This window comes from Dendroctonus ponderosae, unplaced genomic scaffold (genome assembly GCF_020466585.1).
Source record: "Dendroctonus ponderosae isolate FM_Combo_2020 unplaced genomic scaffold, Dpon_F_20191213v2 Dpon_F_20191213_2, whole genome shotgun sequence".
Taxonomy (NCBI): Eukaryota; Metazoa; Arthropoda; class Insecta; order Coleoptera; family Curculionidae; genus Dendroctonus; species Dendroctonus ponderosae.
In genome coordinates, this window is record NW_026018165.1 from 7,403,999 (window position 1) to 7,421,153 (window position 17,155).

The 17,155-nt window shown below is 33.1% G+C and overlaps 3 protein-coding genes across 10 annotated transcripts in view; 2 read left to right on the forward strand and 1 right to left on the reverse strand.

Moving 5' to 3' along the window:
- The window catches only part of LOC109537817 (G protein-coupled receptor kinase 1), a 64,967-nt gene extending 58,189 nt beyond the window's left edge, over positions 1–6,778 (forward strand). Inside the window, exons 8-17 of the mRNA XM_048664255.1 lie at positions 755–907; positions 1,131–1,322; positions 1,695–1,761; positions 1,877–2,024; positions 2,212–2,395; positions 2,574–2,736; positions 2,852–2,945; positions 3,004–3,130; positions 3,219–3,439; positions 3,552–6,778. Of these exons, the coding sequence (XP_048520212.1) occupies positions 755–907; positions 1,131–1,322; positions 1,695–1,761; positions 1,877–2,024; positions 2,212–2,395; positions 2,574–2,736; positions 2,852–2,945; positions 3,004–3,130; positions 3,219–3,422 (1,332 nt within the window). The 3' untranslated portion in view covers positions 3,423–3,439; positions 3,552–6,778. The remainder of the gene's footprint in view (positions 1–754; positions 908–1,130; positions 1,323–1,694; positions 1,762–1,876; positions 2,025–2,211; positions 2,396–2,573; positions 2,737–2,851; positions 2,946–3,003; positions 3,131–3,218; positions 3,440–3,551) is intronic.
- Positions 6,779–6,987: 209 nt separating this feature from the next.
- Positions 6,988–11,442, reverse strand: LOC109537816. Of its 4 annotated transcripts, none has more exons than XM_019904715.2 (3): positions 11,108–11,442; positions 7,652–7,985; positions 6,988–7,482 (listed from the first exon to the last, which is right to left on the reverse strand). In XM_019904715.2, the coding sequence occupies exons 2-3, from the start codon at positions 7,961–7,963 to the stop codon at positions 7,036–7,038; spliced, it is 759 nt and encodes a 252-aa protein (XP_019760274.1). In that variant the 5' UTR covers positions 7,964–7,985; positions 11,108–11,442; the 3' UTR covers positions 6,988–7,035. The 4 variants fall into 4 exon arrangements, with proteins under 4 accessions (XP_019760274.1, XP_019760275.1, XP_019760276.1 ...); XM_019904716.2 differs by lacking the exon at positions 11,108–11,442 and adding an exon at positions 8,171–8,389; XM_019904717.2 differs by lacking the exon at positions 11,108–11,442 and adding an exon at positions 8,209–8,355.
- On the forward strand, positions 10,691–16,028 carry LOC109537815 (mitochondrial dicarboxylate carrier). Of its 5 annotated transcripts, none has more exons than XM_019904709.2 (6): positions 10,691–10,930; positions 13,583–13,769; positions 13,834–13,980; positions 14,914–15,004; positions 15,072–15,279; positions 15,355–16,028. In XM_019904709.2, exons 2-6 carry the CDS (start codon positions 13,601–13,603, stop codon positions 15,607–15,609), a joined length of 870 nt encoding a protein of 289 aa, XP_019760268.1. In that variant the 5' UTR covers positions 10,691–10,930; positions 13,583–13,600; the 3' UTR covers positions 15,610–16,028. The 5 variants fall into 5 exon arrangements, with proteins under 5 accessions (XP_019760268.1, XP_019760269.1, XP_019760271.1 ...); XM_019904710.2 differs by having other exon boundaries at positions 10,699–11,151; XM_019904712.2 differs by having other exon boundaries at positions 10,702–11,151; positions 13,542–13,769.
- Positions 16,029–17,155: the final 1,127 nt, after the last annotated feature.

Here is a 17,155-nt window from a genome sequence, read left to right on the forward strand (position 1 = left end):
AAACATTTTCTATAAATCTCTTAGATGCAGTCAATTTCATTCATAGAGCTTGGCAAAAAGTTAGCCGAAAAACCATTGCAAATTGCTTTAAGCATCGGGGATTTGTAAGAAAAGAAAATGATTATGAACCAGACGATGAAATTCCACTTAACGAATGGTTAGAAGTATAAAGACTCTGACTACGAGTATGACACAGACGAAGATGTCCCAATGTTGTCGAAGAACAAGTTAAAACCAAATTGAGTGATTTCAATTGTTTCGAATATGTGAGCATTGATAATGGCATTCTTACAAGAGAAATGTTGACCGATGAGCAAATTATAGACTCCGTAACCGCATCTACAGCTTTAAGCGATAATGAGAAAGATGACGATTTAGGTGAAACGTATTCTACTGTAGATACTAATGTTGTTCCAACCATTTCTGAAATGACAAAAGAAGTGTCAGAATCTCGGAATTTTCTACAATCCCGTCAAGTTCCTAATCATATCTGGGAGTCCTTTTGTGATCTTGAAAACTACATAAATAACATATATCTTTTTAGTCATACCTACTAACTTCTACTACTCTATGTAAAAATAACGAAATAAAATACACCACGTGTTTTTGTATTATTATTCGCTTATAGCGAACTCCGGATATAATGAACCAGTTTTAGTTCATTTTTCAAGTTCGTTATATCCGGACTCAACTGTATTTGTATACCGGCATACAAATGTATTTTTAGACAATAAAGGCAAACAATTTTTTTCAGGACTGTCCGTTTATCGTTTGTATGACATACGCTTTTCACACTCCGGACAAGCTTTGTTTTATCTTGGACTTAATGAATGGCGGCGATCTGCATTACCACCTGAGTCAGCATGGAGTCTTCGCCGAACAGGAGATGCGTTTCTATGCTTCCGAGGTATGAGTTTTTTTTATTGATCACTTTGCTACGAATAGGCTCTTAATTTAACCGAATGTTCAGTGAAGCCTAATGGGTAATGAAATAGCGCGGGGAATTTTTTCGCGAAATAATTAATCGGGGATACCTGCCAGTTCCATAAGCTTGGAATATTCAACCAGAAAAACAAATATTACCAAGCAAATCATGCGTTTGTTTTGAGGGCATTTCATGAAAATTTCAGGTAATATTAGGCCTAGAACATATGCACCGCAGATACATCGTGTACAGAGATCTGAAGCCTGCTAACATCCTTTTGGACGAGCACGGACATGTGCGGATTTCCGATTTGGGACTTGCCTGTGATTTCAGCAAAAAGAAACCCCATGCCAGTGTGGGCACTCATGGGTATATGGCGCCCGAGGTCTTATCTAAGGTAATGACAATTTTAACTGACAAAAAATAAAAGCCCACCAAATAGAAACTATTGATAAACAAGATTAGATTGCAGTATCTATTTTCAATGATTAAATATTTGTTTGTTGTTGTCTATTGGATCTATTCCAACTGTAACAATAACAAAATGATAATATTTATATTGAAACCAACAGGCAATGCATAATTTATAGTCTATCGAAATAAATATATATTTTTTCATGTGAAATTAATTGAAGAATTCATTCAATACTCTAACAGAGACTTTCGTTCTTGAATTATTTCGAGTATCGCTTAGTCAGGTAATATTTGTCCAATGTAATCACCCCCAACGGTTAAGATATGCACATCTTTATTAATATCTGTTTTCTAGGGCACCCCATATGACTCATCAGCAGACTGGTTTAGCTTCGGTTGCATGCTGTATAAATTGCTCAAAGGTAAAGTTAACCGTCGCTTAAAATGTAGGGCACTAAAGTTTCGACTTTATTTACTTTCACTCGAACTAAGTGACATCGAAATTAATTACATTCATTTTTATCTCTCTTAACACAGGACACTCGCCATTTCGCCAGCACAAAACAAAAGACAAACATGAAATTGATAGGATGACTCTTACAATGAACGTCGAGCTTCCGGATTCGTTTTCGAGAGACCTCAAGTCATTGTTAGAAGGCCTATTACAGAGGGATGTGGATAAAAGGTGAGCAACGTTTTATGACTGGAACTTTTTTTTGTATACAGATTAAATCTGGAATTTGGGAAAGCAGAAAAAAAAAGAAATATCATGTACTTCACCTTTCTCAGCACAAAGTAATTATATCCGACCGCTCTGAAAGCTCTGAAAGAGTCGAATTTAATTTATTATTAACAATTTAAATTTTTTATAGGTTGGGCTGTAGAGGCGCAGGTTCAGATGAAGTAAAGGCACATTCGTTCTTCAGCGGCCTAGATTGGAGCCAAGTGTACAATCAAAAATACACCCCACCTTTAGTACCACCTAGAGGGGAAGTTAATGCTGCGGACGCCTTTGACATTGGTTCCTTTGATGAAGAAGACACCAAAGGAATTAAAGTGAGTAATCAAGATCACAGTGTGTTACAAGTTTAACCCTTCTCTATTCTAATAATGCATCAAGACATTTATTATATTTTTCGATTTATTTATGAAAAATTGTGCAACTAGAAAAGGGCATAGTAACGAGCAAAGCAACGGCCCGCTGAATTTACATATGTATTTTTATTTTTTACAGTTGACTGATGCGGACCAAGAGCTTTATAAGAATTTTCCGCTAGTCATTTCCGAACGATGGCAAAATGAAGTTGCCGAAACTGTATTTGAATCTGTCAATCAAGAAGCCGATAAGAATGAGCGTAAAAAGACGAAGCAAAAGAAACCTTATGATGATGAAAAAGGTATGTTTTTCTTGCCATTTAAATATTTTCTTTGTCTGGAGTAGCAGCTAAATCGAAAGCTGTTTAAGTTGAGTACTTCACAACCAGACATTTCTATAAATCCTTTAATTTTCAGAGTCAGATTGTATTCTTCACGGCTACATTAAAAGGTTGGGAGGACCGTGGTCAGCTTCCTGGCAATTGCGTTATGCCAAATTGTATCCAAATAGGTGAATAAAAGTGTGATCATCTAGATCCGGCCGTAATTAAACCCCAACTAATTTTCAGATTAGAATTGTATCCGGAAGGGTCTCGCCCTGAAATGATTTTAATGGATCAAATAGAAGAAGTAGCATCCGAATTACAAAGTGTCAAAAATGAAAGTTGTATAGTATTAAGAATGCACGCGCTAAAGGTATGTATGTGCGAAAAACTAACTGGCAAATAAAATATTTTTTGCAACAAATATTCTCGTAAAAATACGTTTCAATTGGGCATTTTAGGATGGGAAAAAAGACAAGGTTACCCTAACCAATCCGGACGAGATTGGATTGAAAGAGTGGCTTCAGTCGCTAAGAGCCACTCACAAAAAGAGCCAAGAATTGCTGGCGTCAATGACCGGCAAGGTTGGTAAAATCTACGGTACCGACAGCAACAATAAGAACAACCAGGCTATTATCCAACCCAAAAGTGCCAACGGGAACTGAGACTCGCTTGTTTATAGGTAAGCCAGCACACTAGTCGTGTTTAAGGTGAATTCCATGTTATCCATCACCATCTTAAAGTTGAATCGCAAAAACATATAATGACAATAAGTGTGAATTTTATGTTTTTAGTGATTTACAGATAGCCATAAGAATCGTCGTCAAAGATACTCAATCTTCTTTAAAGATGAGATGAGTACAGTTTCAGTGGCATCACGGAAACATGACGGAAATGGGGAAAGAGGGGCCATTGAACGCAAGTGAATCTAACTCTGATCAGTATTGTCTAGAATTCACAGAGTTTTGCTGTTTTTCTTTAATCATCTCACGTTATCTATACTGGTTGTCAATGGAGTAATTTGACTGGTTTATCTAACCAAGTTTGCAAGACTGCCAAGTTTAGTTCAACTTTTATAGTGTGGCCTATAGCTGACAATATATGTTCTGTAGAAAATTGTAAATGTGCATTGTATTTTAACAAATATACGACAATCTGCAGCGCACAATTCAGATTCCTGTTGAGAGAGTGCGAATACTCCATAGATACGGTACAGATAGCCACATTTGGAAACGCAACTTTGGTCATTAAGTAATTTGAATTTAATTTACTGATATTTTTTTCATTAAACAAACGTCAGCTCACTTCTTGAATGTGCATTACAGCTTAATTATCAAAAGATAGATTTTGCTAAGTTTCACATCGCCTATACAGTGTGTTACAACTTCGAGGTGTTCGCATGGGGATCTAGTAAACCGTAAGAGCGAAGTGGTTTAAATTAGGGCTATCTAGAAAATTCTGGGACTTAAGACTTCAATTTTTTCTGAGCTAATAATAGAATAATAATAGATCTTTTAAAATAATTGTCACATTATTGAGACAATTTATAAACTGCTCTTTAAATGGAGCTGCGCCTTGCGGTGCGAATTATTTGCCCCTAATATGAGTAATTGTAGGACTCATTTTTTATTGCACTCCCAGAAAAGAAAAATAGCAAGAGTTCATTACTAAGAAAATTTTGGGTATTTCCTTAACATTATAATATTATTAATTACGTGCGTCCTATTAGGTCGTACTATAAAACTTCCTAACAACAATTACTTGTAGATCAGACAACCCTGATTTAAAATGTACTCGGAAATTTCAAATTTCTGAAACACCATTTTGTTCAGCACTAAAATGTACCCAATTTTTCGTGTCACTTATAACTAAGTATAAGTAACTCTTGTAAACTTACAAGATCCCAATGCTAACCCATCGAATTTGTAATATCCTGTATGCAAATTTCTGCAATGACCTGGCTGATAGTCTGATAGTCTGAACAGTCATACATTCATTCTACTAAACCCAAAAGAAACATACATAGTTATAATTTTTAATCGTAAGTTCCTTCCCCTCCAGAAAAACTGTAGAATAGAATACGCGAGAATGCCTGTCCTTATTTCATGACAATTTTGTCAGTATTTGTATTGTAAAATTGTAACAAGGAGGGTAGTATGAGATCACCTTTTTAGAAAAATAAACCTAATTAGCTCGATAATTACAGGGCAAAATTACAAGAATATATTGTAATTCATTAAAAATAGCTAGATTCTTATTGGCTGTACCCTTATGGAAAATTGGACTGAGGATTGACTTAGTTCAAAACGATAGACAATATTAATTGGGAATGGTTGGGCGTGAATGTTAATCTGAGTGCCAATAATATGTGGTCATGTCCAACGTTAAAAAGGGTAATGGATTTTTATTAACGTTCAGTCCTTAATTGGACGTCAATATTTCCTATTAAATTTTCTGCTGTACCAGCAGCAATTTTTCAACCGAATTTTACTGCAGTTTGCTTCGTTTTGTTCCGTGTAAATACGCAACAATTTCCATCAATGGACTTTTATCAAGGAAAATTTGTATTCGCGTTCTAAGAATAAATTTTTACATAAGTGCAAAAATAGACATTTTGATCATACTACCTACCTAAATGTATTTAAAGTGTATTTATTAATTTATAATGTATAAGTAGTGTATCATAGACTCATTTCCTTTTACGGGGTATCAAGAAACAATTGAGATTTTTGTATTTCCCTAAACATAGTTTTAAACTTAGACTTTGTAGTGAAACCAGTGTTTTGCGAACAAGGTGAGTTAACAAACTAAACTGTTCTGATTTCTTAGATGTAGGTGTCCTAAAAGTGGTCAGTAAATCTAACGCATTTTCTTTTAGTATTAGCCATTGATTTCTCTCTCACTAGTCTTTAATAATTGGAGTAATTTTCATTATTTATACTAGTGAATATTTTTAAACACACTGCTTCAAAAACAATGTTTTAAACAGGGTCCAGTTGCTATTAAATAAACTAATTTTACTTCAGTGATTCATGTAAATTAGGGGAATTATTAAACATCGTAAATACTACCCATATATCGTGTTGGAATCGATACTGATTTGAAATGTTTCATGTACTTAGTCTGACAGTAATAGCCAAAACAAACAAATAGGAATATAAAACGTTTTTTTATTATTGTTTCTCAGTTGTTACTTGGAAAATGTACTAGAAATGTTTTTATTTTTTTAAATAATGGCCTAGTTGTGAGATATTTAGGAATAGTAGTAGTTCAAGGTATTGTTTTCCTTAGACACTCTTCGAGATGGGGCTTAATGTAGAGACATGATCAAATTTCAGTCTGATTGTAGGTATTGCATTTTAAAAAAATCTTCAATATCCATAGTAAATTTTATATTTATGTAATAAGACTTACTTTCAAAGTAAATAATGTTCAAAATAAAACATTTCAAGGTTTGGACATTTCACTGATTCAATAATAATATCATAAAAATTATAATCAAAGTGCATACTATTAGTAGTTGGAATCGAATGATCCATAAATTCCTTACATGAAACAAATATTCTAGAGAATAATATTCCTATTTGGATACGTTCTGTCAATTACTGCATAAATGATGTGCTTCAATAATTTTTTTGTTAATGATCTGGTAAATAATGTTTATGATAACATAAAAAAAATACTTTTTGGAGCACTTTACATTAATACCATTTCACATTGAATTGTTACATATAGATAATTCAATAAAAATATTCTCATGATTTGCAATCATTGGAAACCTTTTCGTTACTTTTGTGAATAAAACTAAACAATTAATTCATCTCATTAGCGCCAATATGTGTAGTGTTTGAACTGCTAGAGTGCACAATTGATCTGATTACAACATTTGCCCATTTAAAACCATCTTGTCCTATAAGTTAATCAAACTCTACACATAGCAACCATTTTCCTTTTGTATATACTTTATGCGCGATTATAGTGTTTTTAGATGTTTTTTTTTTGTAATAAAACGTTGAAAGTATTATTTTAGTTGATTTTTATGTTCGTTACTGGAAGTAATTCTACAAAATAAGTTAATTCTAGTCAAAACATTGCATACATTTTACCGTAATAAAAAATAAAGTATTTTAGTCCAAAATTGTAATTGTGTTTTAAACTGTACAGATTCACACAAATATTCCACTAAACCTCACGTTTTGGTATTGGAATAAATAAATGATGGTCGTTCTATAAGAACTAAAAGTTTAATTTCGAATGCATATGGTTTATAACAAAATATTACTTATATAAATTGTAAATAGTATCACATGGATTAAACGTTTTCACTCCTCTGTCGAACGTTCTATAATGATATTTTTTTTCGTTATCTTCTCTTACGACCGTCATAACACCAGTAATATCAGTACTTTTACCAGTTTTGAGTGCCGAAACACATATAAAAACATCACACACATATTGAATGCTATTAGCTAGTATTAAGTCGCTTTTTGACTCGACATGCGAATTTATCACAGTATGAACGTTATCTTTACTGGTTAGATTTATACATCGATTTACAAAGCCAATGATAGGGCCCAGTTCAACGCCTAAATCTAGAAAATGGCTCGCATCATCTATAACGATGTATACCGGCTGGTTGTTCGTTGAAATGAAATGTTCTATCTGTTTTTCCATTGTGTTGTAAACACATTTGATGATTTGGCTTCTTTCATCGTGAATGTTGTCCTAACAAAACAGATATTACCGAACAAATTCATATTGCGACTATTTTGTCTAATTGAAATTTTATTCGAGGATATTCTGCATATCATCGCAAATATTTAAGCAATTTCGTTCTCGCATAAACTTAGGTACTACAGTAGAATAAAGTTCCCCTTTGCAACCAGGCACTTACCTCAATTTCTCTGTCGATGTACTCCACCATCTCTTCCATTAGATCAATAATCTTTAAATCTCCTTTTCCTTCAGCTTCCCTTAAATCATACCCGAGTATTTTGCCAATCGTCTGATAGTGGTTGAAATTGTTGTGCAAAGTCAACAAACAAATTCTACTTTTTTGATGCAGCAGTTGCTTGAACAAGTGCGTGATAATAAAATTGGAATCTGCCAAGGAATTTTCTCTAATGAAGATTATTTTGTCTTCGGATTTTATTTTCAACGATGATAGCACTGGATTGGTCACGCTTGGATCACTTAAGAAGGTCATTCTGGAAGATGTCTATCTGCACCTGGAAAGAAGCATAAAACATAAATATACTCAGCTCGAAAGAAAATGTTCGAATTGATTAATTGAAAAGCTTTAAATGGTGAACAGTTCCTTGTTGCAACTAAATTCGTAAATCGTATCTGTATCTCATTTAAGATGCACGCAAATAACATTTTATGTTGCCTAGTTTACTAAATATTTTCATACAAGAATGCCAGCACGTCTAACTTCTCGTAGATACTAACACTTATGTTCTAATTTTTATCAATTATATACAGGATGTCCCGAAACTGCTGTTAACAATAGGGCGTACAACTACTTAAAATAAATCCGTTGATTTAGCCACCAAATAAAAAGTACTGGAAGCGTGTGAACTCGGTTGCATCATCAAAATATTAGTTTTGCATAAGAACAAATTTACAGCGAGTCTGATTAAAGTACATTGTATTTATCTCGCTATTTGAAAAACATACGGCTTTTTAAGAACTTTGACCATCAATAGCAGAGAAGTAATATCTTTTTTCCGAATAAAAATTAGGACAGTTCGCCTTCTTTTGAGCCAAATAGTGTCGCAGTACTTTTTTGATCATGTGCTTATACAGGCTATACCTTTTATTTGCTATTGTGATACATGAGTATGTATAGCTTTGATATAAGATAAGTATACAGGGTGTCGCAATAAGGATGGTAAGCGGCTGTATCTTGGAAAGTGTGTGTTGTAGAGTGATCGAAAAAAAAATTGATAACAAACTTGACGAAAAGAATCTGCTGGAATTTTTTTTGAAATATCTCAGATAACCACTAGATGGCATAATTCTAAACGGTATTTTAAAAAGTCGATTTTATACAGAAATTGTCCCCATAAGTGAAACATCTAGTAAGTTTAGTCAAAAGATCATAAAAAACCGTACTACTTTCCTTATGAACATTTTTCCTAACTTGTCAAATAAAGCGATGGGGGAGTCAAACCGCTTAATTCAAAGAAACCTGTAACTCCAAAACGGCTTGACCGATTTCAAAGTTTTTAATATCAATTGAAAGAGCAAGAAAAACTCTACAATATATGATATAAAAGCAATCTTAATCATTTTCGAAAAATCCGTTGTTCGAAAAAATTTCTTTGCATTAATTTTTCACAAAAATTTCAAATACTTCCATCAAGTTATTTTACACACATTCAAAAGCACAGGAAAAAATGAACTAAACCGCAAAAACCGAATCTTAATTGAATCGATTTATACTTGAAAATAATAAACGTTGCCTAATTCAAATAATTAAAAAAATAAAAAATAAAAATCTTTATTGCGACACCCTGTATATGATATTTCATATACAGGGTGTTTGGTAAGTAGATGTATTTTTTGCAGGGGGTGATAGTTGCAAGTAATTTTGGATATATTTCGTTAAGACACCGTGCTCCGTAGACGCTTAGTTTCCGATCTACAGGGTGATAAAGTTTTAATTAAAAAAAACGTTACTTATTGCGCAAACCGCTTGGAATATTTTATCGAAATTTTACAGGCTTAGGCTCTTAACAACATACATGTTTTGTCATAAAAATTTTGTTTTTACCTTTCCCAAGGACGTGCGCACAAGCACGACTAAATAATTTTAAATAAAAAAAATGTGACGCATGACGATTTTGTAAGCAATAAACCTGATGGTTCAAATTCCTGTCCAATTTGGAAGAGAAAACATCTCTTGACTTTTTTTCTACGACACCCCGTGTTCGAGTAAATAAATTGAAACAGATTTATTGTATAGGTTAATCGGGTTGTAATTAAAAACGATATTAAACGTAAACACGGTGCGGTAAAAGGCAAGACCTTTTCTCTTCCAAATTGAACAAGAACTTGAAAAATAGTATTTATTTTTAGAAAAATCAGTGGCGTAACATTTTTTTATTTAAAATTATCTACAGACGTGCCTGTGCCCACGCCACTGGCGAAGCTAAAAACAAATTTTTTATCATGAAACATGTATTGCTGTTAAGTGCCTAAATCTGTAAAATTTCATTAAAATATTCCAAGGGGTTTCTGCAATATTAAAAATATTTTTTTTAGTTAATACTTACGTATACTATACGTTAACACGCTGTAGATCGGAGACTAAGAGTTTTCGGAATATGGTCTATTAAAGAAATATATCCAAAAATATGTGCACTATCACCTCCTACAAGGAATGCATCTACTTATCAAACACCCTGTATACAAGTATTTTGTAGTATGTAATAGAATATTTCTTGTTTTGCATTATTTGCACAGGCGCACCGCAAACATTTGCTATTAATAGAGCAGAAAAACAATTACAATTTGTTTAAAGGCAAATATGATTAAAAATTGTGTTCAAAACAAAAATAGCCCGTAAGAACGAGAATATGGGACTAATTAAGAGAAAATTCGTTAAATGGGAAAAATCGAGTAATTAAAAAAACGGTTTCCAAATTCAAATGCGAGTTTTCCATTCATTCCCTAACATTATTTAGTTCATGTAGTATGTAAAACATTAGATTAGTTAATACAGGACGAGACTAATTAAAATTTTAATAATAAAAGCCATCACTGTTTTTTCCAAGTGAATATGCAAGAAAAACTCTTAACATCGCACTTATGATATAAAATAGGTATAAAAGTGAAAAGCTCATAAAGGCGATACTTATTTATAAAATTCTGAATGCGTCCCTGATGTTATTATACATATATTCAAAAGTAACCTTTGGAAATGAAAATGTGATAAACAAAATATGGGGACTCGGAGTCATTTTAAAGTCGGGCTGACAACTCGGTCAAGCACAGGTCAATTATGACGGGGCATTAATTAATGGCATTTCGAATTAGTTGTGTGTGATGTTCGGATCAATTTACTGAAATGTTCCAGCTTCGGCTCAAACTTTCGAAGCTGATCTCTATTGGTTCCGGTGTAGTCCAGGAAAATCGATACACCGAATGAAAATTCGCGCAACTCAAGGTAAAAACGACTTGGAGCTTTAGTTTCGATAAAAACAAGTTAGGAATTCCGAAAAACGCGTTGCAACCTTGAGCGAATCATTCAAATTGGCTCTAGATTATCAAGGCAATATCAAAAACAAGTTTAATGATTTCGAAACGGTGACCTTTCCTACGGGTCAAATTTACAACGACTTACCTGCCCCGGTTTGATGTAAAACGAAGGAAATACTAATTGCTGCGGTAAGTCATCGAAAAACTGCAGGTTTATATAAGGAAATCACATTTCAGTGTTTATAACCTGAAAATTTTGGGCAGATCCCGCGGCATGATGTCAAGTTGCACTAAAATATTTAATTTGCCTTTAAATTTCGACATTTTTCAATCAAAATTTTGCTAATTCGAAACCTGCCCTTGAAGTATTTGCTTGTGAATCCACATGAATCAAGATTTAACTCAAGAAAGTCACATAATATTTAAATAAAACATAGAAATTCAGTTAACTTCTAATCGGTTTTGAATCAACTTGGCAATGATGCAAATTACGTCACACAAGGCCTACAAAAATGCAGGCTCAATCGAATACAGGGTCCTGTTGAAAAGTTTTAGTATATACGTACCGGGTGTCCCAGAATATTGGTATCAAACTCGACCACAGATTTCAAAGCTCGAAATGCGATGATTGAACGCAACTTGCCTTATCTGGAAAGTTGACGATTTTTGAATTACAGTGGTTTAAATTTTACTTTTAGTTAAGTAATCTCAGGAGTTTAACAAATTTTTGTATTTGGGAGATTTGATTTTTAAGCAGAAAAACTCTGGTTACGTCTAATCATCAATGTATAAATAATTAATTGTCCTTCATAAAATATCGAAATTGAGCAAACTTAAGGGCGTTCCATTGTATTTGTTGTGCGTGGAACAACTAATTTTATGGCATTTTTAATACACGATCATCAAAAATAGTCAGTGGACGAAAAATGGTCAGAGAAATCTTATCTGTTGGACGCAAAAACGCACAAGAACAAGTCAAATATTTCTGAAACTGTTCGGAAATCGGGTGTCCTGAATTGCAATTGACTCACATATTCAGTATCTAAAACTAAACTTTAAGTTATTATTTTAAATGTTTTTATTTAATTATTTTTTTTATCAAATTTTAATTTTATTTGATTGATTGAAGTTATGGCTATTGATAAATTTCAAATATTTTAACCGATTCCATTGAAACTAATAAAGTTGTATAAAATGTGTACACAAATATTTATACAAATATTTGTTCAACTAAAAAACTAGAATATTTATATTACATAAACTACAATTTAGAATAAAAGGAAAACAGGCTATCCAACAAATTATAAATAATCTCCGGTAATCGGGTATATTTCAAAATGTATTAAATATTTAAGCTTTTTTAAAGCATAATACTTTCTCCAGTTTTTACAGCGTGTTTAACATTAACTATAATATATAAATAAGTTTTATATCCTAAATCGCTTTATTTCTCATGGGGAGCAATGTTTTTCAAATTGATTTTTTATTAATGCTTTGAAACTGCATTTAACGATTATTTATTTGTTACCTTTTTTTAACTGAAATGTTTTTTCTTAACCGGGAAAACATTACAATCGACTTTGATAAGCGTTTCTCAATTCGTTTCGAGACGTGTTTTTTTTAAGCGCATACGTTATGTTTCAACAATCAAAGTGTGAGCTCGATTTATGATTGATGTTAGTATGATTTAACAACTATTTTAAAAGCTGGCTTATGGATGTAAATGCCGTTAAATGTGCCCAACCTCAGCAAGTATTTATTTTGTAAATTCTTAACAATACATAAAATCATATAATTTAGTTTTGTAGATTAAATTGGGACCACACTGTATATTTGCATGTCTTATAAAACACCAGGCAACACACGACGGAATTATTTTAAGCCAGTTTAAAAAATTTTGACCCGGATATAAACCAGATTTGAATAATACTATATATAATACGAGATAAACTGAATAATTCGTTTATCTAATTCGCTACACGTATTTGTACTTATATCAACACACTCCCATTGGTTATTTACAATTAAAACATCCATATTTTCTGTTGCTTTAATAACATTACAACCGATGGTACTTTTCCCCACAATCGTCTCCACGTGTGTAAAATCCTTTTAACACATCACATTTTATTGAAAAATAAACAGTCACTTTATTAACAGTTACCACACTGGAGCAAAAAATGGTTATCTGGTAAATGATAGTAACTACTTTCAGATAATTATTGTATAATAAATCTGAGAAATTTCAACGTATTTCGAGTGAAGGTCAGGCGTAGGGCTTTGGTAAGTCACATATTTCGACTTTTGGCAAGTGCATTTATCTTTTTTCGATTTGCGTGCAGCGGCGTTAAAAAAATTGTTCAGTTTCTCGTTCTAAAAATAACAATCGTGATGTTTCATTTATAAATAATATAATTATTACATGTATGTATACCGCGTATTATAGCCAGCTGAGATTGAATGTAAACAATTTAAAAATGTGTGGTTTTGCATACGAGCTTTGCGTATTCAATGAGTTGCATATTTATGTTACGAAAATTTAGTGGGTTTTTACTGTAGCCGACTTATTTTTCTAACAGTATTTCCAAGACTTCACGAGTTGAGGGAGTTTTTTTTATAGAGAAATACTCAAAAAATCATGACACACAAGGAAAAAAGAGTGGCCAGGTGGTACTTTGGTGGATTATCGTCCGCCTTTGCGGCATGTTGCACCCACCCGCTCGACTTACTCAAAGTGCATCTTCAGACGCAGCAAGAAGCTAAACTGACCCTTGTTAAAATGGCTAAAAACGTCGTTAAAACTCAAGGTAAATTTTACTTTCGCACAATTTTCTAGATAGCATCTCTGTAAATTTAATTATTGTTTTGCAGGTGTTTTGGCTCTCTACAATGGGTTGTCAGCTTCCCTGCTGCGCCAGTTAACTTACTCAACAACGCGATTTGGTATTTACGAAGCAGTGAAACAAAAGTATCAGCCGGACACTTTCGCTTCTAAGGTGGCGCTTGCTGCCGGAGCTGGTAATTTTTTTTACAAATAGTCAAAGCGACAGTACTGAGCTAATATTTTTATCTGTAAAAATATTTCGTGCTTGTTCAGTAAACTTCCAATTAAAATTGGCCATATACATAGACGCGAATAATTAAATAATCAATCATTATTTTTTATCATGTCTATATCGGTGTATCAATTGTAAATCCACCCGCGTTTTACAACAAATTTTCTCGTTTGCAATTAGATTCGATTTTCACCATTTAAACCTTTGTAACATACCCAAATTTTCGGGATTTGTTCAAGATTATCCCATTTTGTAAATAATTTTAAACTGCTTTGAGGTACACGATGTAGAAAATATGCATTTCTCAAAAAGTTCTTTGGAGCTTTGGAACTTGTCTGAAACAGCTTTTAACATATAATATTTCGATCAGTTCCCGACAAATAAAATGTTACACTTAGGGATGGCCTGAAACATTTGGCATTTTGGCTTCGAACTTTGAAACCAATGCTCTGCTTGAAGTGTGTTTAGCAAAATGTAGCTCCTACGAAGCTTTACCAAAATGGCCCAAATGATTATCGCAACATTTTCAATCGTTTCCGAGATATAAGTGAAAAATGTTTCTGCCAAAAATGGACATATCTCTCGAGAGATTAGGAGTTTGGTTGACCCCCAAGAAGGAAAAGTTAGATCTCAAAAGAAATGTGTATTATCACTTGTCCAATATTTTGAACCAAAAATTTTCGAAATGGCCCTTAATTTATCTCGTTGGAGGCTGGTAATTTCTATCGCAAGGTGAAGTCATAGTGTTAGACAAAGGTCATCGAAAAATCTATAAGACTGATCTTTTCTTCATCTTTTTAAAAGTTATAACTACGAATATTCCGCTATTACAATTCAAAATCGTTTTTCAAAAATACCTATACATATACTAATTATAATGTTTTGTCTGGCTTAGGAGCGTGTGGAGGTTTTATTGGAACCCCTGGCGATATGGTGAACGTACGAATGCAGAATGATATTAAACTGCCCAAAGAAAAACGAAGAAAGTAAGTGTTTAAATCACGTCACTTAATCACATCAATATATTAACTTTTAATATATCAAATTATACAGCTACAAACATGCCTTGGATGGATTGGTGCGCGTCTATCAAGAAGAGGGTGTCCGTCGGTTATTTAGCGGTGCTTCCACAGCTACATCCAGAGCGATATTTATGACAATCGGTCAGCTATCGTTCTACGACCAGATCAAACTGCTACTTCTCAAGTCTGACTATTTTGGAGATACTCTGACAACGCACTTTTTATCCAGTCTCTGTGCGGTAGGTTTTGTTTTTATTTATATTTGTTGTATTCTGAGTTCTGATCGCATTTGTTTATAATATTTTTATTAATAGGGTGCAATAGCAACATCGCTCACTCAACCTCTCGATGTGCTAAAAACGCGAGCTATGAGTGCAAAGCCTGGGGAATTTTCCTCGGTTGGTGCCATAATTTTACACACTGCTAAGTTAGGGCCCATGGGCTTCTTTAAGGGTTACGTCCCAGCGTTCGTACGACTTGCTCCTCAGACAATCCTCACATTTGTTTTCCTCGAACAAATGAGGCTGAACTTTGGCTTCTTGCCTCAAGGAAACACTCATCAACTTTAGTAAATGATTGTTAGGACGGAATTTATAAAACATGTTAATAAATTAATTCCCTACTATATTTAGGCCGCAACATCAATGAGATGCTGTTATTTATTAACGTTTGTTGTTAAGTTTATTCGTTTTCATTCCAAAAAATATGCTAACTACAAATCAGTCGATTACGATATAATATTTTCTACTTACTTCTGTTTTGTTGTGGGCGTATGCCATATTTTATGTTTGATACTTATTTCAATCGAAAAATTATTTTTCTTTGTTGTTTTATGTTATACTGATTGTGATAAAGCACAAATGCTTTGAAACTGTGTTTAGTTGGTTCTCTAAATTTGAGATATTTTTCGGAAATAATTGTTATCAAAATGGATTTACTAAGACATAAAACTTTGTTGTTTGTAGAGTAATAAATATGTATAATCCAACTTTCTAAAGAAGGAAATTTAAATATTTCTGAGGCTTTAAAGTTAAAAGCAATCTACACCTGTACATAACTTGCTTTCAAAACTTCCATACTACAAGCTATATTTGAAACAGCAGAGTTTCCTTAAACGTTTGAAACGTTTAGTCCCGTTTCCTAATTCCCATTTATTTTATAGGGAATCTGCGCTATAGCCCTGACTTTACCCATTGACGTAGTTAAAACGCGCATGATGAACTCAAAGCCTGGTGAATTTAGAGGCGTGATTGATTGCATTCGGTAAACTCTACTGCCTAATATGTATATAACAAATCAGCTGTAGTTTTTTAAAATCTAGGTATACGGCGTCTTTAGGTACCTCAGCACTCTACAGAGGATTCGTTCCATCAGCCATCCGAATAGCTCCCATGACTGTTATAGTGTATATTTGTTTCGATCAGCTCACACGAAAGTTCGGTTATATTGTTAGATATAAAAACTATTGAATTACTTGTAAGTACATATTTGCATCGCTTCAGATTATATAGTTGCTTGCTAATAATTTACGATTAAATATCTGCCATACTGCCAAATTAAAGAAGCATTCAAGGTGCATTTAATATGCAATAAAAAAATTAAAAGGTATACTACCTTTTCAATGCTTCTTATCGATCTGACGTTAACAAACCTTTCAAATATATTTCAACATGGGCCGCTGTTGCAACTACATGAATAAGTAAGTGAAATAGTGGGTTATTCTTAAATTTCTCATGCAGTTTTCTTTGTTTCCAGCAGGCCTATCTTATGCCCAGGACTAATTTTATATAGTGTTTTAACGTTTGTTTTCGTCACTATAATTTTAATGATTATTATGCATAATCAATCTGAAAAATACTGGAACCAATAGCAATCACCAGACACTTTATATCATTTATACTTATAAATTGAATGATACTAAATCAATGCAATAATTTTCAGGTAAGGTGTTTTCATAGACTTTTATTATTATAGCGCTGGAAATCAAGTAAATCGAAATATCATTAAAGCCCGAGAAATATTTCAAAACGTTTTCTTTGCCCATGTTAGCAAAATAATTACGTGCCCAATTTGTACGACTTAGCTGCTCGGATTAAAGTACAAAAACAACAAAAA